Below are 25,440 nucleotides of genomic sequence, written 5' to 3' on the forward strand. Positions count from 1 at the left end.
TTTTTCTAGGGTTCATTTCACAAGGAAGTGGTCCTTTGCGGCTCCTGTCTCAGTGCTGAAGCCCCAGCGTGCAGCCATCGGGCCTACTTCTGGGTCCCCAGGTCTCCGTGAACGCCAGGACCTCTCACACTTTCTGACTGTTCCTCTCCTCTTCTGGCACCGCGGGATTTCCGATTTTTAGTTTCAAGCTCAGTTGAGTGTCAAACCTTTTTAAAAAAAAATACCATTTGGGGTTCCCGTTGTGGTACAGTGGTTAACGAATCCGACTAGGAACCATGAGGTTGCGGGTTCGGTCCCTGCCCTTGCTCAGTGGGTTAGCGATCCGGCGTTGCCGTGAGCTGTGGTGTAGGTTACAGACGCGGCTCGGACCCGCGTTGCTGTGGCTCTGGCGTAGGCTGGTGGCTACAGCTCCGATTCAACCCCTAGCCTGGGAACCTCCATATGCCGCGGGAGCGGCCCAAAGAAATAGCAAAAAGACAAATAAATAAATTAAAAAAAAATACCATTCAATCTTTCTATATTTGAGGTGAGAAGGAAGTCTGCCTGGAACTAATCTGCCTGTTGTGTATGGGTCAGACGTCACAGCAAACCGTTCTGCTGCAATCAGAGGGTGTTTGTTTATGTATTCCGCAGCACGTGGAAGATCTGGGGCCAGGGTTCAAACCTGTGCCCCAGCAGTGACAACACCAGGTCCTTAACCCACTGTGCCACCAGGGAACTCCAAAGGGGTCTTTGGAAAACACAAACACAGCCATTTCATTCCCTGAACACGACATGCGAGGCCCTGTGAAATCAGGATCCTTGCCCTCCAGCTGCACTTCCCACCCCTCTGTCCGCTTCCCCACACCCACCGTCTCTCAGGTCCAGTCACAGGCACTGCCGCTTCTCCTCCGCTCTCCCGTCACGGCGTTCGGGGGGTGTGTGGACAGCAGTTACAGGTACTTACACTCTAGGCCGCACACCCTCAAGACAGCACGGCTTGACGTCGCGATGCGGAAACAGCAGCTCCGCAGGAGGATGCGCTGCACGCTGCAGCGCAACGCGCCTCCAATTTATTCAGCTGACAATGCTGCTGAGCCTAAGGACACTGCATGGAATTGGGCGTTAATTAAAGAGTCGACACTCAAGTGATTTTACGTCTTCCCTTCCAAGAACCTGGTGTGTCTTTGCATGTGAGACCTTTATGCTCTCAGTGTGATTTTATCTTGTTAAACTAAACTTAGCATTTCATTAACTGTGAACAGGTAACACATTAATACGGTTCAAAATTTAAAATTATAAAAATGAATACAGTGAATCTGCCCTTCCAGGCCTCCTCCTCTCTGTTCAATCCCTCTCTCCTCCAGACAGTCTACGTGCACGTCAAATACACGCACCCGCCACGGCGCTGTGAACGGAGTACACTGCTTACCGTTTCTAGTTTAGGAAAAAAACCTTCATTTTTGTACATTTATCTTTTATTCAGACACTCACCAAATTTCCTTATTAACGCTGGTGATTTTCACTATACGGCCTTGTAGAGTTCCTCAACAGTCACATGTCAGCAAAATAATTATTCTCCAACATTTGTACCAACTACTTAGTTTTCCTGCCTAATTACTTTCACCTGAATTTTCAAAGTACTGTTGAAACTTGTCTTATTTCAGACGTTAACAGAAGTAGCTTTAGTTTTTACATTTAAAGATGTTTACTATTGATTTTTGGCGAAGAGTTTCTTTTACTTGGAGCTTTAATTTTATCCAAAATTGTAACTTAAAGCTGTAAAATTTTATCCAATTTTTTTAGCATATACTGATAAAATGTTTTCTCTCCTTTCAAATTATTACTCTGAAATAATTTTAGACTTATAGAAAAGTTGCAAAAACAATACAAAGAACTCCTGGATACCCTTCACTCAGATTTCCCCGATGTGAATACTTCCGTTTTATCATTGTGTGTAGTTTGGTATGTGTGGATGTACACGTGTAATTTAGACTTTCCTGAAACATTTGTCAATTGTCTTTAAATATTTCAACGTACATTTTCTAACAACAAGGATACACAATCACATAAGAAATATTATCAAAATAAGAAAATTAACTGATCTACAGACATTTAAATAATCTTCACGCTCTTGGTGCAGTGTATTACATTAATAAATTTCCTGATACTGAGGCTTACATTGCTGAAATAAAACTTATACAGGAGTTCCCGTCGTGGTGCAGTGGAAACGAATCCGACTAGGAACCATGAGGTTGTGAGTTCGAGCCCTGGCCTCGCTCAGTGGGTTAAGGATCTGGCGTTGCTGTGGCTGTGGTGTAGGCTGGCAGCTGTAGCTCAGATTCGACCCCTAACCTGGGAGCCTCCATATGCTGCGGGTGTGGCCCTAAAAAAAAAAAAAGACACACACACAAAAAATTGTGGCTATAGAATTCTAATATTTAAAATTCTTCCATATGCGTGGTTATGTCTGATCTCTCACTCCTAATCTTTTTTTTTATTTTTCACCTTTATCAGGCTTAAGAGATATTATCTTTTTTTATTTTTATTTTTTTGGGGCCTCACCCAAGGCACATGGCAAATGAAAGTTCCCTGGCTAGGGACTGAATTGGAGCTGCAGCTCCTGGCCTGCACCCCATGTCACAGCCACAGCAACTCTGCAGCAGCCTGCAGCAACTTGGGATCCTTAACCCACTGAGTGAGGGCAGGGATCGAACTCACGGCCCCATGGGTACTAGCTGGGTTTGTTACCACTGATCCAAGACGGGAACTCCAAATATTTTCTTTTTTACTGGTGTTTCAAAAAGAACCATTTTCTATTTATCCTTTCTCCTTTTTTTAATATTCCTATTTAACTTCAGATTTCATCTTTATTTGGCCCGTTTTCTATTTTCTTATTGTTTAAATGCATTTTTTTTTTTTTTTACTTTATAAAACAATCGTATACATCTTTGAGTTTTTCCTTTGAACAACGAAGATGTTATATTTTCATTTCCAGGTCTAGCCTCAAGCAATTCTGGATACTCGGGAAGGAATGCGGGGCCTTTGCCTCACCCGCTCAGGGTCTGCTGGGTCCTGCTGCCCGGCCAGAAGCACAAAGCAAACGTGTACTCAGTGAACAAACGACGCTGCTCTTCCCCGGACTCACCCTGAAGCCCTGTGCCTGCTGCAGAGCCCACTCACCCACCCAGTACCTGAGGAGGCCGGCTCGGGGTGGCTCCGTGCAGGTAGCTTCTCTGATCAGGATAGTGAGCGCAGCAACTGCTATCTGCCTCTTGGCTCTTACCTCCACTGAGACAGACAGACACAGAACAAGTCCTGCAAGTGGGCTGAGCACTGCCTAGGACGCTACGGAAGTGTACGGTGGGGGTCCCCCATCGCCCAGGAGGTCTAGCGAGCTAAGAATCCCGCGCAGGGGTTCTCAGGTCCCTCGGAATCTGAGCGTCTACCCGTCCCCTTCCCTTCGCTCAGAAGGGTGGCCATTAGGTTTTCCTGTCTGAAAGTTATCTGGTGTTGAGTTATACGCCCACTGCTCCTGGCCGCGGCTGAATGAACGAGGGAACGGACAGGCAGGCATGAGGATTTTATTCGATAGGAATGTTCCATACAGCAGGGTCACTGGCTGACTTAGCGTCTCTAAGGGAAGTCTGAACAAAACAAAACAAAAAAAAGGGAAAGGATTAAAAACAGAGAGATCAGGAGAGGAAGAAGCAGAATAAGAACAGCATAGTCTTAACAGTACCGGCAGGTCATGAACGCTGCGGTTTTGGATTAGACCTGCAGGCATCAGTACGGACGCATGGGTTTTAATAACATGCAGATGGACAGATACAGTAATCCGTTCAATTGCGTGCGACGCATGTGTTCACATACACAGACGGATCTCCTGGCAACGTGCGTGGAAAGGGCCTAGAAGCAACGACACTCCAGCAGCCATGAATACGCCACCTTGGTTTCTAAGTACCAGCCTCAAACGAAAAGAGCAGGAGCCGTCAGAGGAATGGCTCACGTCGAGCTGGGACAAGAAAAGCATGAGTGAGCTTAGAGCACCTTGTGATGCCAGAAAGTATGGAAACACTGAAAAAGATGATGGGGCAAGGCCGCAACAACGCAAAAACCACCCTAAGCGTTTCCAGTGGCCAAATCTAGGCCAATGTAAGCAACAACATATACTCTGTCAGTATTAGATTATAACCCATAGACTAAAAGAAAAATATCCGTCAGTCTATACTGACATAAATTATTAAATAAATAAACAGGAGAAAAGAGACCACTGTTCCTTGTAGGAGAATACCAACGGATGAATGTAGATGCACTAAGAAAACAGAAAGTCATCATCAGGCAAATACAACAATGCTTGTTCTAAGCAAGAACCAGTGATGGATGCTAAAATCGGTGGGCAAAATTCTAAGGCCAAGACATCTGAACAGCTTCTCTTTCCCCACGAGCTTCTTACTAACTTCGGAGGGGAAAGCAGAACTCTCACGGTGGAGCAGTGGCACGCACAACCCTACCTGGGTGCTCCCTGCTGTGAGGCACGAGGAGGGGCACAGCTCGCCGTTTGCGGGCTGGCCCTGCCCAAAGGGACACCTCAATCGATCACAGGAGAGCAGCAGACGAACCCACCCTAAGGGACAGTCTACAGAATAACCAACCTGGACATTTTACAAGTGTCAAGGTCACACAAGGCAAGGAAAGCCAGAGGTCCTGCCACAGGCTGAAGGAGATGAAGGAAACGACACAATGCGACACAGGCTCTCAGACTGGATCCTGGACCAGGAAACGCACACGAGAAGGGAGAACGGCCACAGCTGACTGGCTACACGTTAGCAGCAGCGCTGTATCAGGTGAACTTCCTGCTTTGAATAATCCTATTTAATATTCTTTTTAGATGTTAAGAGAAGCTAGGTGAAGGCTGCATGGGAAGCCTACTATTTCTGCAACTTCCTGTAAGTCTAAAATTATTTCAGAATAAGTAAAAAAAAATAACAACAAAAAAGACTAGCAGTCACTGAGGTATGAGCAGCGGACAACTCCTCGCGGCGGGACGGTGACTGCGGGAGCAGCTCTGGCTGCTCGCGGCCTCGTACCTTCTTGTCATGACGTCCTTCCATCACCCAAGGGAAAGGCCCCCATTGCCTGCTTTCTGAGAGACTTGCTAACCCCCAGGAGGATTCCAAATGGCCCTGCAGGGGAGGGTGACAGCGTGGCTATCAATGGTGGCCCACGATGGGGCCCAAGGATGGGCCGAGCCCTGCTGGGCCTGCTGGGCTGAGGCTCAAACACGTCTGCTCTGCGAAGGCCCTGGCGGTGGTGCGGTGCCTCTGCTTAGGGGCTCACACGCAGACTGCAGCGGGGAGCTGCTGGTTCCAGGTTCACACAGCTGGGCCCACAGGAGAGACGGGGCCCAGGCAGACGCCATGGCCATCCAGGCAGCGCCCCGACCGTGACCTCCTCCGACAGCTTCCCCTCCCCTGGCCACCTGGTACGCCTGCCCAGTCCCACTGAGGGGCAGGACAGTGCCCAGTCCGCCTTCCTCCTCAAGGCGCCCTATGCTGGCCTAGTTCCAGGGCTGGAGAGACACGGTCTGGCCTGACCCCAGGACACGGGGTCGGGGGGACAGCAGCTACGACGCAGAAATGGCTGGTTTCTCTGAGTCTCGCCCTTGGGATTCTCGGGCCCGGCAGAGGAAGCTGCGGCCTAAACGCAGAACTTGGCGCCCGCGCCTCTGCACTCTGCTCCCAGTGGAGACACTGTGGGGCCGGCAGGGGCCCTGTCCCAGCCGGTCCTGGGTTCTTTCAGGCAGCTCTGTTCCTGGCTGCCGTGCTCTGAGCTTCCGAGAAAGATGACAAGGTTCCAGAGAACAAGGGGCCTGGGGCTGAAGGACAGACACAGGGGCCTCCCTCTTCCCGCTGCCTGAGGGGACGGAGGGGCAGGTCCCCTCCCAGAAACCTGTCAGCACACGGGGGCCCACACCGAAGGCGTCAGGGGAGGGCAAAGGCCCTGCGTTTGACTCTGGGGCCGAGCAGGGCCCCTCAGGGGCTGTGCGGAGGGAAGAGGCCTTGGGCTGGACACGAGGCACGAGGGGCAGGTAGCTGGGTTGCCACGCCACGGCCGAGGGGGCTTTATTGGGTGCCAGGGCAGGTCAGCCGGGTGGGTGGGCGCTAGAGGGTGTGGCACACCTTCTCCGGGTGCAGCGGTGCCCGGATGTCCAGTTTGTGGCTCTTGCTGTCCTTATCAATGATCTCCAGCCGCAGCTTGGGCGGACGCTTCTCAGCCCCGGGCGGGGGCAGCTCGGGCCCCGTGAGCAGCTGCGCGTCCGAATCCTCCACGGAGATGCGCAGGCAGCAGCCCTCCGGCAGCAGGTCTTGCTCGTAGGCGGCCGCCAGCTGGTTCACCACCCGGCGCTCCACCTGCGGGCGGGCAGCGGGCGAGGGGCCGTCACGCCTGAGCCCGGAGGCGGCTCTCGGCCCTGCCGCTCAAGCGCGCGCTGACTCAGAGCTTCCGTTTTCTAGCAGCCCAGGGCTGCGCCAGTGACTCGGGTTCCCAGCCCGCCTCCCCACGTGGGCAGCAGTTCTGACCCAGTCACCCTCCAGGAGGGGGTTTCGCTTTCGGCCCCAAAAGGGGTCCCTCTGGGTAAGCATGATGCCAGCCCGTCTGGCTGGCGGGGAGCCCAGGCCGTGGGGCTGGGGGCACCGGGAGGGATGCGGTGGGGGGGGGGTGCCCGCTCCTCTCCTGTGCTCACCTCGTGCTTAATGGAGCGGGCGCCGTAGTGCACGTTGTAGCCGTCGACCAGCACGTCCGCCACCTCGCGGTCCCACAGCAGCGTGATGTTGTGCCTCTGCTTGGCCTGAGACGGGGCGGACAGAAGCACGTGCATGCGGCCCGGGGCTGTCCACGGCTCAGCGCTCGGGCCGAGGCCTGGCCAGTGAGGGACTGTGGCCCCACGGCTCCCGGCCCAGCGTTCCCTGACTTCCAGTGGGCAGACGTCTTGCCCCCACCCACGGGCAGTCCCCGCTCTTACTCTCTTGGCCCAGAAGTTCAGCTCCTTGTTGACGAGCTGGATGAGCTCCGAGTGGCAGAAGGGGAGAAAGTAGACGATTTCATTGATTCGTCCCAGAAACTCATCTCTCCGGAAGTGAGCCTGCAGAGCCACGTCAGGGAAGGGGTGGGCTCGGTGACCCAGACGGGGAGGGGACCTGCTGGACCCCCCGGGGAAGACTGAGTGGGGGGGGCTGGTGCATCTCTGTGAGGGCTAAGGGGGCCCCCGAACCCGAGGCTCCAGCAGGAAGGACAAGGAACTCTTACTTTCAGGATGGGGCGGATGACGTTCTCCTTGAAGTTCTTTGAGATGGTGATCTTGTCACCACTCTGGACGTCCCCTGCGGAGACAGAATCGTCAGCGGCCTGCTCCCCACCCCCGGGTCCTGCCCCTGACGGGCTGTGACGCTGGTCAAGGGCTCAGGCTCCTTGGGCCTCGGCCTCCTCCTCACAGGCCCACGAGGGACTGGACGGGTACTTTCGAGGCCCTTCCAGGGCTCAGGTACCAGGAGGAGCTTATGAAGGAGCAGAGGGGAGAGAAGGGTCAGGACCAAGACGTGAGTTCTGACTCGTAGGAAGGGGGCTGGAAGGTTCTCTCCCAGGACACAGGCTCTGGCCTGACGCGCTCTTCCCTCCCGGCTCTCTCAGGGCCCAGGCACGCAGGGAGGCACCCTGGCTGACAGAGGCTGTGCCCACTTCCGTGTGGCTTCTGAGCTCTTGTCCCCCAACCCCCGCCCCCACTGCATCGAAGTGTCCCTCTCTGCTGAGTCCCTCAGTCCCTGGCCTCTTCCTGGCCCCACCCCTGGGGTGGCTCTGTCCAGTCCTCCATCTGGAGCCCTTCTGTCCTCCAGGAGACCGGGGGGCTTTCCTGAGGAAGGGGGCACTGTCCAGCGAGGTGCTGGTGCCTGCACAGGGCCGGCTCGGGCCAAAGACGCCCACCAGGACCTCAGCCGGCCTCGAGATCTCAGTGCCGTCCTGGCCCCCAGAGACGTCCGGCTGCCGAGGCAGCTCGGGCCACGCGCCATACCGAGGTTCTCGGCGATCCGGTTACGGCTCATCTCCAGAGCCTCCTGCCTCAGCTGCAGCGCGTGCTGCGCTATCTCGTCGCTGGCCACGTTGGAGGTCATGATGAAGATGGCGTCCTTGCAGTCGATGGTCTTCCCTTTGCCGTCGGTCAGCCGGCCCTGGGGAGGACGGCGACTGCACGGTCAGGGGGCGGCAAGGCCGGGCACCTCCTCTGCAGAAGCCCGTGCCCGCCCCCCTCGGGCAGATCAGGGGCTCGTTCCTCTGGGCTCTCTGCTCTCCCCCCTCCGCTGCCATGCTCACGTCCTGAGAGCCCCCAGGCCAGGCGGACCTGCTGTCTGGCACCTCTCAGGGCACCCAGCACCCACCCAACACGTTCTCTCGGAGGCCCACTCTGGGCCAGGCCCTGTGTTGGGGCACCGGGGACTCACTAAGCCTCTAGAGAAGGGGTGAGGCCAGGAGACGAGCGTATGGCAAAGGGAAGGCCAGGCAGCGTGGGAGGTCAGAGGAGGGTACTGCGAGGACCCGGTAAATGAACTAGAACAGCAATAATCTCTGCGTCTCTGAAGCCATCCCCTGGCGGGGCAGAGAAAATAAGGCTCTTCCTGTAACCAACGTGGGAAGTTTCCTTGGAATCTTAAGCTTTTTCTAGAAGTGACACAGAAGAAAGTATCTTTACCAGACACAGATGAACCAAGGAAAGACAAAACAGGCGACAGCAGGGGGAAGAGGCAGATGGATGAGAAGAGTGTAGCTGTCGGGGACCATTCAGTTCAAGGGCAAGGAACTCCGCCCACTCAGGGAGCCTCAAGGCCATCAGCAGCACAACAGCACTTTGGGTCATTTATAAAAGAGCAATGCCTGGGGCCCCACTGGGAGGAACGTATGGAGGGTGACTGGGTGGGTCTGGCGAGTGCCTCCTGTGCCTTACTGCACTCTGCCCACCAGAAGGTCCCTCCACGAGGGCAGAGGCTGGGTCTTGTTCTCAGTGGGGCCTAGAACAGCGTCTGGAATATAGCAGGTGTTTAGTACTGTTTGTTGAATGCTCGAACCCTCAAAACCCCTACAAAGAAAACTGAGCTCAGAAAGGTTAGGGAATTTGCTCCAGATCTCACAGCTAGAAGACAGCAGAGCGGAAGCTCTACCGAACCTGTCCGACCCCAGAACCCATGCCCTTCACCGTGCACCAGGCTACTGGGGTCGCACCAACAGAACGGGATAAATGAGGCGTCCTGAAATGTTCTTTTCCTAAATAAAAATTTCTCAGAATTCTGCCAAACTCAGTTTGCATCCTTTGAGCTTGACTGAGAGAAGCAATCGGGACAGGTGTGGGGAGAGGCAGACCTGCCTGGGGGTTCGTCTGGGCTGCAGGTGAAGCATAGCTCCCGCCAAGTCTTAGGACACAGCTCTGGGACATGGCACTGACCTTGGCCTGTCGGCGTCTGCCCAAGCCAGCAGCGCTGGGCCCTGTCCCAGGCCCAGCCGGGAACCAACCCTCCTTGAGGGGTTCCCTTTCCCTGGGGGCAAGAGATTCAGTCAGGGTCAGCCCTTGCTTCTGAAGCGACACCAAGGCCGACCGGCCCAGGCTTCCGAGGCACCAAGGAAACGTGCGCCTGCTGAGCAGCAACTCCCGCGGGCCGGGCATGGTACCAGGTCCTCTTCTGCCTCACTCTGCCCGGACCCTTGGCACGGGTCTCTCAGACAGTGTTCGTTCAAAAGGGGCCTCCAGATCCAGGTCGTGGTCAGTCTCCGGTCCCAGCCCTGGGCGGGAAGAGGGGACGGGGACGGTGCAAGTGGCTGTTCCGAGTGTGGCCGTTAGCGTCCCATCTCACCCCTGCTGAGGGTGACAACAGGACGGAATCCACGGAGGGCAATTCCAGGCTGGGGACAGGTCTGCGTGTGGGTAGGTGACCCCACGTGTGTTTGCAGAGCTCGTCCGAGGGCTGAGCACACATACGGCTGTACTGGCCAGGGTGGCAACCGGTGGCTGCTTCACTCAGGGGTCAAAGCTCTGCTCACGCCTGGGCCCGAGGATGGGTCCCAGGTGGGTGAGGAGCAGGTGCAGTGTGACACTGACCCAAAGGCGGACTTTCGCAGTGTTCCTGTCTCCTTTTCCTCAGAGTCCTTGGCAATAAAACGTGTCCCCAAGAGACGGCTGTTGCGGTCCCACCTCCAGCATATCCTGGGTGGGCGTGCATGCTGCATTTCTGGTGTCCCCCGCATGTGTCCTCAAAGAGGGGCAGCAGGTGAGCAGGTGCTATAGACCCGGGCTAACCGGGACGTGATGACATTAGCTCTGCTTGGGTTTCGGTGAGAGCGTTAGGGCTCCTGCTTTCGGGGTCCAGGCCTGGGAGAACTGGGCTGCGTGGATGTGGAGGCTTCCCTACACCCCCAACTGGATGGGGTGCCCTTCCAGCTCCTACCTACGTGAGCGCAGCACTCACCACAGCACCTCAACCGCTCCTGCTGCCTGCATGCGTTTCACCTGAACAGCGAGGCGGGCCCGTGCCTGTTCCGGCCTGTCCTCTCTGCCGGGCCCCGAACCACATTCCCTTGGCCGGCCTCCTTCTCCTTCTGGAGAGGTCGCCACAGTTGCAAGGCCGTCCTCTCACCTCTCTTCTCTGCACACCAGACGCTCGCTCAGGCCTTCCTGGGGTTTCGGCCACTCTCTCCGCGCCGAGCCTTCCTGTATCCCCACTCCTGGGCAGGCCGCCCCCCAACTCCAGGCGACCTCTTGGACACCTGCGTGGATGTGGCCCAGGCGTCTCACTCCCAGCGTCTCCAAACCGTAGCTCCTCGCCTTCCCGCCCATCTGCTGCTCATCCCTGCGCTCGTGTGGCGGCTGAGGGCGGGCGGGCGGCGGCAGCCACGGCTCGCGGGCCCCACATCCTGCCGCCCGTCATCCCTGGCCCCTCGCTGTCTCCTCGCACCCGGTCGCTCCCGACCCGGGCCTGTCTTAGAGCAGAACCCCCAGCCCTTCCCCGGACTCTCCTCTCCTCGCTGGGCCCTCTTTCTCCTCGTGGTCCCTTTTCTCACCACTGCCCAGAGGGGAGCTCTATCAAGTGAACCTCTGACCCCACTGCTCTCTCGCCTGAAGTCTTCAGAGACTCTCACTACCCAGCGGATACATAAAGGCACACGCCTTAGCCCGGCTTTCCGAGCCGCCCGTCCACGGCGCCCCCGGCTTCGTTCTGTCTCGCTGTCCCTCTGCAGTCGGCAACACGGAGCAGCTGGGGTTCCCGGACACCCCGGGGGGCCTCGCGCCCCAGCGCCCCTCTGCCGGCCCTGCTCCGCTCCGTCCACCTGGCAGACACGGCCTCATCCTTGGAAGGGCGGCGCAACTAGTGCTCAGTGACCTCAGTCCACGGAGCATTTCTTCCGGAGCCGGGGGCCTGGGAGTGGCTGCAGTGAGACGAGGTCTCTGTCCTCAAGAAGCAGATAGGCGTAAATGGGGCTAAAAATGGCAGCTTTCGTCAATGGCACCAAGGGCGTAAACATGAGAAACCAGAGGCGGGTGGCTGCAGGAAGGGATTCTGACCCGCTGCCCAAGGAGCCAGGGGAGTGAGTGCAGCAGGGGAGGCCGGCCGGGGCTCACACGCGGGGCGGCTTCTACTGCGGCCAGCAGGTGCCTTCCCTCTTTCTGGACCAGGAACCTCTCCAGGGACAGAGGAGGTCCGACAGGCTGCTGAGCTTCCCCCCAGCCCCCGAGCTGGGCCCGACCCCTCTTCGGCGAAGGCCCCACTCCTCGTCTACGGTCTCTTCCGACCCTGGCTGCACGGGAGCTTTTAGTTAAGTTGCAGGCTCTGGAAACGGACGGCCTGGGTCCAAATCCGGGAGTCCCTCTTTCCAGGGAACGCGTCACCGTGGCTAAATTAGTCACCTCACTTTACTTCCGTTTCTACACTTGTCACCTGGAGCCGCAACAGCAACTGTCTTCCCAGGGTCCCTGGGAGGGTAAAGGGTGGACCCATGCAAGTTTCTCAGCACCGCGCCTGGCACTCCAAGCACAAAAACGTCAACGTCATCACATCTTTCCACCGTCGCCAAGGCGAGGAATTCCCAGAGGGCCAGTCTGGATCGGGCCTGCGGCTGTGGACCGCCCTCCCGCCTCGGGCTGGAAAGCGGTGGGAGGCCTCAGCGCACAGGTGTGGGAAACAGAACCTGTGAGCCGTGAAGCACTGGCTCTCACCCCTCAGTCGAGGGTCTGCGGACAGGGAACCGCTGAGAGGCTGGGAAGACGGCGATGACCCTGGGGCAGGGCCACGGATGCTGGGCCAGGTGGGAAGCTGTGGGACACCTGGGTCTGGTTCTTCCTGGCCTGGCACCCGGTGTGCAATCTGGTCCAGGGGTGTCCCTGCTCCATCTTGTTAGTGCACCTGTGACGTGGGAAGCAAAACTCCTTTCCATTTTCCCAGGGCTGGAGGGGCCAAGGGGGAGGGTGGGCTGGCCACGGGCAGACGGGAGCAGACAGCAGGGCCTCTGGAGATGGCGAATGCCAGCCCCTCCGTGGTCTGAGGCTCTCTGTCCCCGCTCAGGGCAGAAGCTGGTACATCCAATGGTACAGTACAGTCTACTACTGGCTCCTCCTCACAGCGGCTCTGTGACCTTAGGCAAGTCATTTACGACCTCGCTGAACCTCAGTTTCTTCATCTGTAAAAAACGCTTTCTGTCGGTGGGAATGTAAGCTGGTACAGCCACTATGGAGAACAGTATGGAGGTACCTTAGAAATCTATACATAGGGAGTTCCTGTCGTGGCGCAGTGGTTAACGAATCCGACTAGGAACCACGAGGTTGCGGGTTCGGTCCCTGCCCTTGCTCAGTGGGTTAACGATCCGGCGTTGCCGTGAGCTGTGGTGTAGGTTGCAGACGCGGCTCGGATCCCGCGTTGCTGTGGCTCTGGCGTAGGCCGGTGGCTACAGCTCCGATTCAACCCCTAGCCTGGGAACCTCCATATGCCGTGGGAGCGGCCCAAGAAATGGCAAAAAGACAAAAAAAAAAAAAAAAAAAAAAAAAAAAGAAAGAAATCTATACATAGGACTACCACATGACCCAGCAGTCCCACTCTTGGGCATATATCCAGACAAAACTTTCCTTAAAAAAGACACAGGCACCCACATGTTCATTGCAGCTCTATTCACAATAGCCAAGACATGGAAACAACCGCAATGTCCACTGACAGATGACTGGATTAGGAAGATGTGATATATATACACAATGGAATACTACTCAGCCATAAAAAGGGCAAAATAATGCCATTTGCAGCAACATGGATGGAACTAAAGACTCATCCTGAGTGAAGTAAGTCAGAAAGAGAAAGACAAATACCATATGACATCACTCATATCTGGTATCTAATATACAACACAAAGGAACCTTTCCACAGAGAAGAAACTCATGGACTTGGAGAACAGACTTGTGGTTGCCGGGGGAGGGGGAGGGACTGGGAGCTTGGGGTCTATGGATGCAAACCATTGCTTTTGGAATGGACTGACAACGAGATCCTGCTGTGTAGCACGGAGAACTATGTCTAGATACTTACAACACAGCACGACAATGCGAGAAAAAATTATGTACACATGCACGTGTAACTGGGTCTCTGTGCTGTACGGCGGGAAAAAAAAAACATGAAAAAAAGATGCTCTCCACTGCGCCCGGCTGTCGTGATGGTTACCACCACCACCTGTGAAGTGCTCAGCGCACGCAGCACACAGACCGTGGGGACAAAAGGAAGCCGTGCTCACTTAGAGCTGACGCCCCTGCTGAGAGGGAGGCTGCCCTCGTTGGGGACGAGCCGGAGCTCCTCAGGGGAGAAGGGTTCCATAAGCTAGGGCGCGGCCGCCACCATCCTCAACACCAAAGGCACTTGAAAGACAGCGGCAGGCGAGGCCGGGGCAGGAGCTGAGCCAGGCAGGTTCCTGGAGCTTATGGGCTCCCGCCTCCCTGTCCGGCACATCAGAGCGGGAACTCGAACTTCACCTCTCCTGCACCCCGCCCTCCTCGGTCTCCCGAGAAGGTGGCCCGGGAGCCACGCAGTTCACCTCTCAGGCAGGGCCAGTGCCGGCCGTGCCTCGGGGGCCCGCTCTGGGCCCCCCCTGCCAGAGAGGGGGCGAAGCCAGAGCGGCTGCGTGACGGACGGGACACGCCCCGGAGGAAGCATCAAGAGGCGAGGAAGGCTCAACCCTGGGCCCTCGGGTCCCGCCGTCCCAGCCCCCATCCCTCCCGCTGCCCCCACTCGAGCTGATTCTCACCTCGTCAAACAGCTGCAGCATTATGGTCAGCACATCTGGATGGGCTTTGTCCACCTCATCGAAGAGCACCACGGCGTTGGGGCACTGCTTCAGCTTCTTGGTCAGCTGGCCACCCTCCTCGTGGCCAACGTAGCCTGGTGGGGACCCTATAAACTTGGCCACCTGGGGAGGGAGCGACGATGTTAGCCGGGCCGTCCCGTGCTCTTGTGTCCAACGTGGGCGGCAAGGAAGAGGCCTCCACCGCTGTCGAGACTGCCTGTCTCAACGGGACAGCGGGGCTTCTCCTGGGTGGAAGGGGCCCTGCCGCGATGGAGGGCCGGCGCATCTTCCCTGTGTGTGCTCTTCAGAGCCAAGCTCGTCAGCGCCCCTGCTGCGTACACAGGCCCCACAGGACAAAGCCCAAGGTTGCTGGCAGCGCCGCAGGCCTAAGCGACAAGTCACATGGAAACACCCAGGCCGAGGGACCTCACTGAGGACTCTCACTCACCTCATGCCGCTCCTGGAACTCGGACATGTCCAGCCTGATGAAACCCTGTGTGGAAGCAAGCGGAGTCCGTTTGGAGCCAGGAAGGCCGGGCGGAGGGTTGAGGAGGAGAGCATCTCAAACCTCTTCCAGGCCTCCAAACCACACCCAGCCAAGGCCTTGCATCTCAGTCTCTCTCTTTTTTCGTCAGGGCCACACCCACGGCATACGGAGGCTCCCAGGCTAGGGGTCGAATCAGAGCTACAGATGCTGGAACTACGCCACGGCCACAGCAATGCCAGATCCGAACTGCGTCTGTGACCTACACCACAGCTCACGGCAATGCCGGATCCTTAACCCACTGAGCAAAGCCAGGGATTGAACCTGCGTCCTCATGGATGCTTGTCAGATTCATTTCCACTGAGTCACGACGGGAATGCCTATCTCATGGCTGAGTAATATTCCATGGTGGGTGTGTGTGCTCACGTGTGCCTCACTCCTGCAACTCACCACATCTTTAGCTACTCATTTGCTCACGGACATTCAGACTGTTTCCATGTCCTGACGACTGTAAACAGTGCTGCAATGAACACTGGGGTGCAGGGTGTGGGGGGTGTGGGTGTGGGTGTGTGTGTGTGTTCTTTTTTCCCCTTGCTTTTTAGGGCCACACTTCAGCACTTGCTAGGGGTCGAATCGGAGCTGTAGCCACCAGCCTACACACACCACAGCCACAGCAACGCCAGATCCAAGCTTCGTCTTTGACCTACATCACAGCTCACGGCAATGCCGGATCCTTAATCCACTGAGCGAGGCCAGGGATGGAACCTGCAACCTCATGGTTCCTAGTTGGATTTGTTTCTGCTGTGCCACGACGGGAACTCCTGCATGTATCTTTTTGAATTAGAGTTTTTGTCTTTTCTAGTCATATGCCCAAGAGTGGAGCTGTGGGATCTATTCTCAGCTTTTTAAGGAACCCCCGCAGTGCCTGTACATGCCCGCCCGCCGTGGAGGAGAGGCCCCTTTCTCCACACCCCAGTTTAAGGCCTTCCCTTCCTTCCCTTCACACTCACAGCGTATGGAAGTTGCTGGCCAGGGATTAAATCTGAGGTGCAGCTGTGACCTACACCACAGCTTGCGGCAACACCGGATCCTTAGCCTACTGAGTCAGGCTGGGGATGGAATCGCAGAGCCCGTGTTAGGTTCTGAGCCTACTGCGCCACAGCAGGAACTCATAGCTCAATTTTTTTTACACTAATAAATCCTTTCATTTACTTCCACGCTTTCACTTCACTTCGGAGCTATTCACGATGTAGCTTGGTGGCAGCCTGTCCCTCTCCACCGTGGAGCCGCACGGTGACTTGCAGGTGAGCCCTAACCACAATCAACCCCGGGAAGAGAACTCCTTCCAGGGTGGGCTTTGTGAGTTAAGCCAAGCAGGGTGCCCACTGCTCTGCACGAAGAATTTAGGGACTCGGGGTGTGATGAGGGCATTTGGAGGTGCCCCGTCCCTCCTCTCACCTTAGTGTTCCCCAGGGACCGCCCAGCTGCTCTCCCAGGACCCCTGCCGGCATCTAAGCCCTGTGACTCCTGAGAGCTGGGAAGAGGGGTGCCAACACCTGAGAGGCAGGTAACCGTGTCTGAAATGCAGGCCATGCTCTGGTTCAGCGCTGGTCTGAACGTCGGTCTGTGACGTATTCTAGTTTTTCCTCTGTCCCGTCCCTCTGTCCCAAGGTACAGGCTGACAGAAAGAGCCCCGGGCTCGGCTTCCGGCTCCAGGTCTCCACTGTCCACCGGCCTCCCTGTGAGCTGCAGCTTCCTCCCATGTTCACAGGCCCTTATGCCCTCTCCCTGCTCCACCAGGAGCCTGAGGACAGAGGAGAGGACTTAACCCAAGACGTGGGAAGGTTCTTGGAGAAGTTAAGGCCACGTCGGGTGATGGCTGCCGTCAGAGCACAGGGAGCTCTGGCCAGCAAGCCTCTCAGAGGGCTCGGGGCAGCATGGCCAAGAGAAACACTGGCTTCAGGACAGGCAGATGGACACAGCAGGCTGGGAGGTGCCCAGAGGAAGCGACGGGCTGAAGGCATGGGATGGGCATCTGATCTGAGAGCTGACACTCACTGGACACTTGGCGCGTGCCTGGCAACGGTCTAAGAAGCAAACTACAAAGGGTTTAGAACCTGCACACGTCTACGAGGTAAGTATATTAACAGACCCACCTTACAGATGAGAAAACGGAGGCACGGATTGAGGTCACCTGCCCAAGGTCCCTGAAGCGTGACAATCTGGCTCCAAGGCTGTGCTCTTAGCCACACACTCCAAACCTAGTACTTCCCACCTGTCCACTGGCTGGGCTTCTGGCCGACTTCACTGAAGGGTTCTGACTTTGTGCCCAGAATCAGGGTCAGTCAATGTCCCAGGACACAAGGGACAGTGACTTTAGCGCTTGCTTGCGCTTATGTCAAGCGACCTGGGTTCCTGCCCCAGACCTCCCACTGACTGGCTAAGTAACTCTGAACAGGCCTCAGGGCTTGATTTTCTTGGCTGGAAAAATTCTGGTTTCACAGGCTCGTATCTGAGGGTTTCTAGAAGTGAGGCAACCACAGCTTCCGACCTGTACCAATGGCTTTTACTATGCGCCAAGCCTGGCGTTTAGTTTTCACACCGTCATCTCACCTAACGTCACGACCTGAACCCGCTTTACGGATGAGAAAACGCAGGTAAACGGAGACCTTGGTCAAGTCCACGGAGCAGTTTGGAGCTGGGACCTGACCCCAGGCAGGTGGGCTCCAATCCGCGCTCCTGACCCCTTCACTGTGCTGCCGCTCTCACCGCCAACCGCCGTCCTGGGGCCCCGGCAGCCCGGCTCCTGGACGCGGCCGCGGGGCGCCACCCAGGTTTGCTCTCGGGGTTATTAACACTCGTGACGGGAGTGAACAGAGCTGCTCAACTGGGGAGACACGGGAGAGGTTAGAGAGGAAAAAAACCAAGCTCATGGGTCTGATAAAGACCTTGTGAGGCAGCCAGGTGTGGAGGGATCAGTGCCTTTTTACACACGAGGAAACTAAGGATCGGAGCGCCCCAAGTCGAATTCAAGTCACTGACTCTCAGGCCCTGTGCTCTGTCAGCCAGCCCCCCTTCAGCCCGGGCCCTGGGCTCAGCTCACTCGCTCAGCTCTCCTTCGGCCTGGGCTAGACACGGGTTTTTTAATGAGCTGGCTTGCAGGGCGAGTGAGGGTAGGAATTTTACAGAAACACGATCTATGACTTAAAAATAAAATGCATGGGTGGTTAGGTTGGGCTTCTCATGCCCCTCATCTCCCTAAGCGACATGGGGACAAACGGACAAGTCCACAGTCTAGCTTCCTGCTTAGAGCTGAGAGGCTGCATTCTGACTCGACTTCTTCCTCTAACAGGTGGCCCTGGACCTCGAACCCGGCAGGGTCTTTGTCTTCTCATCGGCAAGGGGGTCCGACCTAGCATCCAGGCCGTCTTCCCTGGACCGTGGGCGGGGCCCTGCCGGGCAAGGTAAGAGGCGAGGCTCAAGCGTCAGGCTTGCCGGCTGCGGGAGCGCTGCGGGAGCCCAGCCAGCTGCGACTCTGCCCCTCCCCGGAGGCTCAGCCAACCTTGCACACAGGACTCACGAGCTTCCCTCTGGGGCAAGAGAGCGGCAAGAGAGCGCACACCCGGAGGGGGCAGAGCAAGCGCGTGGGGCCAGGAGGAAGCAGCACTGGAGCTGGTGCCACGGACGGCTGATTCCAGAGCCGTGGTGGCCTCGCTCACCGCCTCCACGCGGTGATGGTGTTACCTCCGCTCCTGGGGGCGGCACGGCCCACCGGCTCGCGGGGCATCCAGCACTGCTGGAAATCTGCCTCCTGTTTACAGGCTCCGACTGAAAAATGACTCGCATCGCCCGTCTTTTATCAAGCCCTTTCTCCTTTCTACACCCGCGAGTCAGCAGATACCTTCCTTCCACTGTGTATGAAGACATATTAAGACAGCGCGGATAAGGAGATTATAATTTGTAATTAAATATTAACCTTTCTGACAGTATTAAAATTAAACCACTCCGCATTCTTCATCCCTAATCAGGTGGTTCCTGCCAGTAACTGCATCTCCCCTAATAGTCTGGCTAGTTTATGCCCTTCCCAGTGTGCTAATTGTTTCAATGGCTGCCAGCCTGATGAAGCGTCTTAAAGATGCGGTTTGGGGTGGAGCGTGTTAGCACGCCGTGTGCTGCCTCTTGCCTGTCCGCCTGTCGGGTGGGTCTGCTCTGGCTTGGGCTGAGGCAGCGCAGAGCTAGCTCCTGGCAGTAGGAGAGGCCGAGGACCCTTTGGCCAGTGATCAGGCGGAAGGGGGCCGTGCATGTGGCTCTGGAGATCAGAGCCAGAGCACCCGCTTCTGTGGCTGCCAGGTCCTGGAGAGGTGGTGAAGGGGAGGCCAGGCTGGAGCAAGAGAGGCGGGGCCAGGACTCTGCTGCTGGGCAGTATGGCAGAGGCCTGGGCAATTTCTCAAAGAAATCAGGGGTCCCGAAGAAATCTGGCCAGGGCCTCAGGGCTCACGGGCAACCTGTGGTGCTTCTGGGCTGGGCAGGCCAGCAGGGAGAAGAATGTTTGGTTCTAAGCTGAGATGTCCCTGCAGTCTCCAAGGGCTGCTCTGACATTCCCCTCCGAGTGAAAGCATTTCCTGTCAGCCTCGAAAGGCGAACTGGGCAAAAGCCTTGGGAAGCCAGAGTCTGAACAAGGGGAAGGGATGGCCCTCTCCAGTAAGGACCCAGGCCTCCGAGTAGGGGGCAGAGGGGCCTGTGACCACCCCTCAGCTCAGAGCATAAGAAACCACATGGCGTAGGCTGCAGACGCGGCTCGGATCTGGCGTTGCTGTGGCTGTGGTGTGGGCCAGTGGCTACGGCTCCGGTTAGACCCCTAGCTTGGGAACCTCCACATGCCGTGGTTGTGGCCCTGAAAAGAACCAAAGACAAAAAAGAAAAAAGAAAAAAAAAAAAAAGAAAAGAAACCACGTGTGAAAGCTCCTGTCGGACGGGGAACAGGAAATCCTTGGACTCCTCCCGTTTTCTCCTACAGGCCCAAGTCTCCCCCCAGCCGATGGCCTGAGGGTGCTGGACGTGACGGTGAGTTTCTAAAGCTGCTTCCCCCTCCGGACTGAGCGCCTCAGGACAGGACGAGCATCCTGCTGACGCTCTACCACTGGGACCTGGCACTGGCGGAAGCTCCGGAATGTTCTATCGCTGAATCTCCCCGAGTTCTCCCCAGGGCCCCGAGTGTCAGGCAAGGCAGGGACCCGTTCACAGATGAAGAAACTGAGGCACAAAGAGGCTGAATTACTCGCCCAAATTCCTGGAGCAAGCGGTGGCCGAGATGGGGCCGCAGCAGAGGCCGGCTGCCTGCTCCAGGGCCCATCTTTTCGACCGGCTCTCGCCTGATTCAGGGAGTCGGGGATCTGGGGGCTAGCAGGCGTGGCGAGCTCTCCACAGCCTGCCCCGTGGGTGCAGGTCCAGCCCTTACCTTCTTGGCATCTTTGTGCATGTATCTGGCTGTCTGCTTGGCCAGCTCCGTTTTTCCTAAGAACAAGGAGAGGAGGAGTGTCAGGTAGGCCCCGCCGCCGATCTCCTGGAACGAGAGAACCTCGGCCACGCGTGCAGGCCGGCGATCACGTCTGCAGCCGGGAACGCGGGGCTCCGAGGGGTCCGGTGACTCTCCCGAAGTCACAGAGGCGTTAGCAGCAAAGCTGGGCCCGCACTGAGGCCTGCACGGCATCTCGACCTGCCTGCGGGCGGATGAGGCCTCCCCCTACGGCACGTCCTAAGCTGGGAGGGTGACCCTTATAACCCAGAGCCAGCTGGCCCTCTGTGCCCCTGCACAGACCCTGCCCCTCCCGGCGCCCCTGACTTCCCGGCGCACTGCACTCTCTCTCTAGACACCCATGGTCTTGCATCCAGCCGGGCCCCGGAGCCACAGACCAGAGGCTGGGCGGGGGATGAGCGGACTTCCCTCTCGGCTCTGCAGCCTTTCTTTGTAACATAAAGAAGGAATGGCAGGACCAAAGGGGTGGCTCTGAAGGGCCATGGGGTGTGGTGGTCAAGTCTTTGGAAGTCACTGACTTGTGCGGGTCAAGTTCAGTGGCAGCGTGTGAGCTGACGGTAACCCTCTGGGACCCTCCATCTGAGGCCGCGCTGGGCCCATGAAGACGCTGAGGGGAAGAGGGGACGGCAGACGCGTGAACCCCCATCAAGACATCGGGAGGTGACTGTGGAGGAAGAGCGGTCTTGAGGGTGTGAAAACGCCTCAGATAATCCAGCCCAATGGGCCACAGAAATCCCCGAGCCGTTTCACTGCAGCCGATCCTGCTGTGCCCTCCCTGAGGGCTGTGCTGGCCGCTGGGGCTCTCTTCAGCTTCCTAGGGGGCTAGGCCCCAGGGCACACTAGATGAGGCGGGTGCCCGGGCCCTGGAGGTGGTACGACTGTTCCCAAGGGCAGCCTCTGGGGACGCGGTGGCTAGACCAGGACCAGCAGGGCCCGAAGGCCTGGCCCTCCAGGGGCTTGAAGCCCTCCCCACAGCTTCCTGAGGGAGAGGCATAATTCCAGCCGCTCCTCATGGGACAGATGAGCCTCTTGCTGGCTCCAGAATTCGGAGGAGGCCGTCTGGGGAGCTGGCGTGGAACTCGAGGTGGGTCGCGGGACCCTGGCCCCCAGCCGCCGGGGCTCCCCCAGCTCTCCTTCTCCTTGCAGTTACCTATTCCCGACGATCCCAGGAAGAGGAAGACCAGAGGGTGCTCTTCGTCATACCAGCCGTTCTCCTTCCTCCGGATCGCTACGGCCAAACACACAAGACGGGAGCACGGGGAGGGAGGCAGATAAATCAATGACACAAAAGGCAGGATAATTATCACTAAGTATACAATATGTTTTACTGCTCTGCGCCCACTCAAAGTCCTCACTGCCATTAGTGCTGCCTAATCTGATTAGCTGGCAAGGCCCCCAGAGACACCTAATCAGGTTAGCATGGATTTGGAAAGCTGCCCAGAGCAGATTTCGGATAAAGTTTTCCAGGATGAGCACTCAGCGTTGCCAGGGAAACCGCGAGGCGGGTGGCTGGTGACTGGCGGTGAAGGGGGCGGGGCTGGCGAAGGAGCATTCGAGAGGAACTCAGCGCCCGCCTGGGCGCCCACCTACTCGGCGCTGCTGGGAGGCCCAGCCTGCCCCATGCAAACGGGAGAGGCAGGCCCCTGGGGATCTGCGGTGTGAGCTCTGGGGAAACCAAGGTCTGGCCTGCCGTCAGCAAACAGAGCCACCAGAGCTTTCTGGAAGCCAGCTGAGGGTGGTGCAGCCCTCAGGGCACAGAAGGCCGGGCCGCATGGTTAGTGAGCGTCCCCACCGACAACCGACCGTGGCCTCCCCGGGAGGGCAGAGGTGGGGAGCGGGAGAGATACCCGCCAGGCCCCCCGGGGACGTGCTCTGCGGGAGCAGCGCTGGGGCTCCCCTGCAGGAGGAGGCACGTGACCAAGGGCTTCGCAGGCACCGCGGGGAAGGCAAGCGCCAGGCCACTGAGCCGAGAGTCAGGCTCAGAAGCACCACTCAAGTGTGAGGATAAGGAGTGGACTGAGGCAGAACCTCAAGAAGAATCATTCCCTGAACACGCTCTCCGGCAGGCCCAATGGAAAAATCGCCCCACTCTATTACTCAAGACCCGCACAGATAACCTGAGTGGAAAGTTCTCAGCTCCATCATGCTTAACAGGAAACCGAAGCGAGAGATGAGACCTGCCCAAGAGACACGACTAGCAGATCACACGCTGACTGGTAGTCACACCTCTCAAACTGTCTTCTTCATCTTTCTTTTGGTCAAACATGGCTGCTTAAAAAACCGAGTCTCAACTCGGGTTGCGTGCACAGAAACACGGCAGAGAGGCAGGACGGGGACGAGGAGTGTGCAGTGTCAAGGTCGCCCTGGAGATGGAACAGCATGTATGGTCTGGTCCCCAGAGAGCCGACGGATGGTCAGCAAAGGGGCCTAGGTCAGAGGACAGGCCTGGAAACGCAGTCCGTGGAGGAAGAGCGGACAGTCGTATGGACGTGGCTGCCCGTCTGGAGGTACAAAGACCCTAAATGCCACACTGTGGGGTAGAGCCCGCAGGGCTGGGTTTCCAAGCAGCAGCTGGAGAGGTCAGAGAAGCTCTGGAAGACGGGACTGAAGACGTCACAGAGGCGGGGCGGGGGGCAGCGTGGCGGAGCTGGAGAGGCAGGAGGGAAGGTGAGCGGCAGCGGGTGGATCAGACGCCGGGGGTCCCGGATCCCCGCCTCGGGAGTTCAGGTCCGTGCTGTGGGCTCTCTCTCCTCACTTCCTAATGCTCCGACCTCAAAATACTTTGTTCCTGGCCTCAGCAGAAGGAGGAACCGGGCAACCTCGGGGACGTCAGCCAGCCCCTCGACTGCCCAGAAGACCCCCGAGCCTCCGGAGGGGCTGAGAAAACACCCGGTCTGAGCTCTCGCTGGCCTGGGCCTCCGGCCGGCTCGGAACGGGCTGGCTCGGTTCTCCCCAAGGTCTGCTCAGGACGGGAGCCCACGGGCCGCACAGGTGGCGGCGGGTGGAGGCAGAGGAGCCCCGGCCTAACTGAGAGGGGCCCTCGGGGTCCCGACAGAAACGAGAGCCGGGGGGTGGGAGTGAGGGGGCTGGAGGAGGAGCGGATGCTGTAAGAGGAAAAAGGCTGGGCTTCTGTGAACACGGTGTGTGCAGGGGCGTCGAGGCGAGAGGGACAGCGGGGTCCTCGGAAGTTGCCCCATTTAACACAGAAGCGGGAAGGAGGCTCAGCAGAAACTGGGTTCAGGCTTCGTGGGGGGTTTAGGGAGGCTGGCTCAGCAGGCGCCGCTCAGACAAGTGGCCCCGGAGAACAGGGGCCCCAGGTATCACGACCGGGGGCTCGGATCTGCTTCAGGAGGCTGCTCAGCCCGCTGGGGGCTGCTGGGCTGAGAGGGTGGAAGTGGATTAGGCCGGGGGCCACCCTTCCCCTGCCGTCTAACGAAGCCCCTGGGAGAGCTCCTTATGATGCCAGGCAGGCCCACGGCACAGCTGCCCCTGGTCAATTCTGCCAGACCCAGGGCCCGAGTCCGGGCTGGGCTTGATCTGGGCCCCCGTGAAACAGGCAAAGTGCCAACCATTAAACAATTACGACCCTGGATATTTCTAACAATATCTGAAGAGAAGAACGGCCAAGCAGATGGCGTCCGACAGAATGAAAAATGGAAGCAGCTGGGAAGGACTGGGAAGGCTGGCCGGCCCCAGGGGGTGTGCCTCGGGGTCCGTCAGGCTGGGGCAGAGGCTGGGCCAGCCCGCCCCTGGACGGGACCCCTGGGGGGAGGGCCCGCTGGGGCCGAGCACATGCGGGCTTCCTCGGCCAGCGCTTGGGCGTCTACCCAGGCTCTCCGGAGCGAACCCCTCCGTGTGAGGCTGGTGAGGAACCCACGAGGAGGCAGCCGGGGAGCCCGATTCCCGCTGCACAGAGAGAAGCTGGGTGGCCCGCTCGAGGTTCCCCGGGAATACAGACGAACCCGGGCTTCGGCCCAGCCCTGGTTCGCCCGAGCCTGACCCGGCGCGACGGGGTTTACAAGGAGTTGCCCCCCACCCCCTCCTCCCCCCTCCCCTCCCCGGAAGGCCCGCCCCCTGCAGTTTCCCCAAGAGGCCTCCGCCCTTCCCCACGTGGTCTCAGGCACACCCCCCCCCCCCCCCGGCTCTGACCGGCTCCTGACGACGGCTCTGCGCTTGAGCCGGGGGGCAGGATCCCCGGAGCAGGCAGCTCAGCCCCGTCCCCGACCAGGCCCATCACCGAAAGCTCCAAGACGCTTGGCAGCCTCTCCACGAGCTGGGCTGGCGCCACGGCCCCCTGCTGGACCCTTCTACGTCCCCCCGCAGCAGCTCTCCTCTGGTAGCGCCACCACAGCACACCTGCCCCGTCTGCGCGGGTTTGTACCCGGATGCTATGGGGGAGGAGCCACAGGATTTAGGCTGGAGCCCTGGCCCTGGCCCTGAGTAGCTGACTGACTCTGAGTAAAACTCTTATTCTTTCAGAGCTTGGTGCCTTCATTTGTAAAATGGGAACAGCTAAACATATTCAGTCAGCCCAACACCAAGATTAAAATGAGTTCACGGTTATGAAAGTATTTTGTAAGTGGCACAGAATGGAATAAAGGTAACAGTCGTCAGGGAGTTCCCCTCATGGCTCAGCGGTTAACGAACCTAACATCCATGGGGACGCAGGTTCGATCCCTGGCCTCGCTCAGTGGGTTAAGGATCCGGCGTTGCCGTGAGCTGTGGTGTAGGTCGGCAGCTGAAGCTCTGATTCAACCCCTAGCCCGGGGATCTCCATATGCCGCAGGTTCGCCCTAAAATAAGAAAAAAAAAAAAAAAATAGTAATCACAGTTGGAGTAGTTGCAGCAGCCCTCAGCTCTGATATCTCACAGAGCTCTTTCAACCTGATGATAATTCAGAGAAGTAGGTTTTGCCTCCATTTGGTGGCGAAGGGACTGAGGCTCAGAGAGGGGCAGTGTAGCGGGGTTCACCGCCTTGCCTTGTATCCAGGGGAGGAGAGCCCCAATCTGGGTACAGGGTGCAGGGCTCTTGCCCACCGCTAGCATAGTGGTTGCTGACTAAATGAATTAATTCCTGGTCTTTTCGGAA

The 25,440-nt window shown here is 57.8% G+C and overlaps 1 protein-coding gene across 8 annotated transcripts in view; it reads right to left on the bottom strand.

The window, feature by feature from the left end:
* The window catches only part of CLPB (ClpB homolog, mitochondrial AAA ATPase chaperonin), a 253,530-nt gene continuing 230,979 nt past the window's right edge, over nt 2,890-25,440 (bottom strand). For 2 of the 8 annotated variants that reach the window (XM_021102297.1, XM_021102295.1), the window contains 10 exons: nt 21,502-21,579; nt 20,274-20,329; nt 14,780-14,824; nt 14,293-14,454; nt 8,048-8,204; nt 7,288-7,361; nt 7,004-7,123; nt 6,725-6,829; nt 6,162-6,392; nt 2,890-5,165 (listed from right to left, as the gene is read on the bottom strand). In XM_021102297.1, the coding sequence (XP_020957956.1) occupies nt 4,941-5,165; nt 6,162-6,392; nt 6,725-6,829; nt 7,004-7,123; nt 7,288-7,361; nt 8,048-8,204; nt 14,293-14,454; nt 14,780-14,824; nt 20,274-20,329; nt 21,502-21,579 (1,253 nt within the window). In that variant the 3' untranslated portion in view covers nt 2,890-4,940. Of the gene's footprint in view, nt 6,393-6,724; nt 7,124-7,287; nt 7,362-8,047; nt 8,205-14,292; nt 14,455-14,779; nt 14,825-20,273; nt 20,330-21,501; nt 21,580-25,440 lie in introns of all 8 variants that reach the window. The other 6 variants (XM_021102302.1, XM_021102299.1, XM_021102298.1 and 3 more) reach the window with 5 other exon arrangements.

This window comes from Sus scrofa, chromosome 9 (assembly GCF_000003025.6).
Source record: "Sus scrofa isolate TJ Tabasco breed Duroc chromosome 9, Sscrofa11.1, whole genome shotgun sequence".
NCBI lineage: Eukaryota > Metazoa > Chordata > Mammalia > Artiodactyla > Suidae > Sus > Sus scrofa.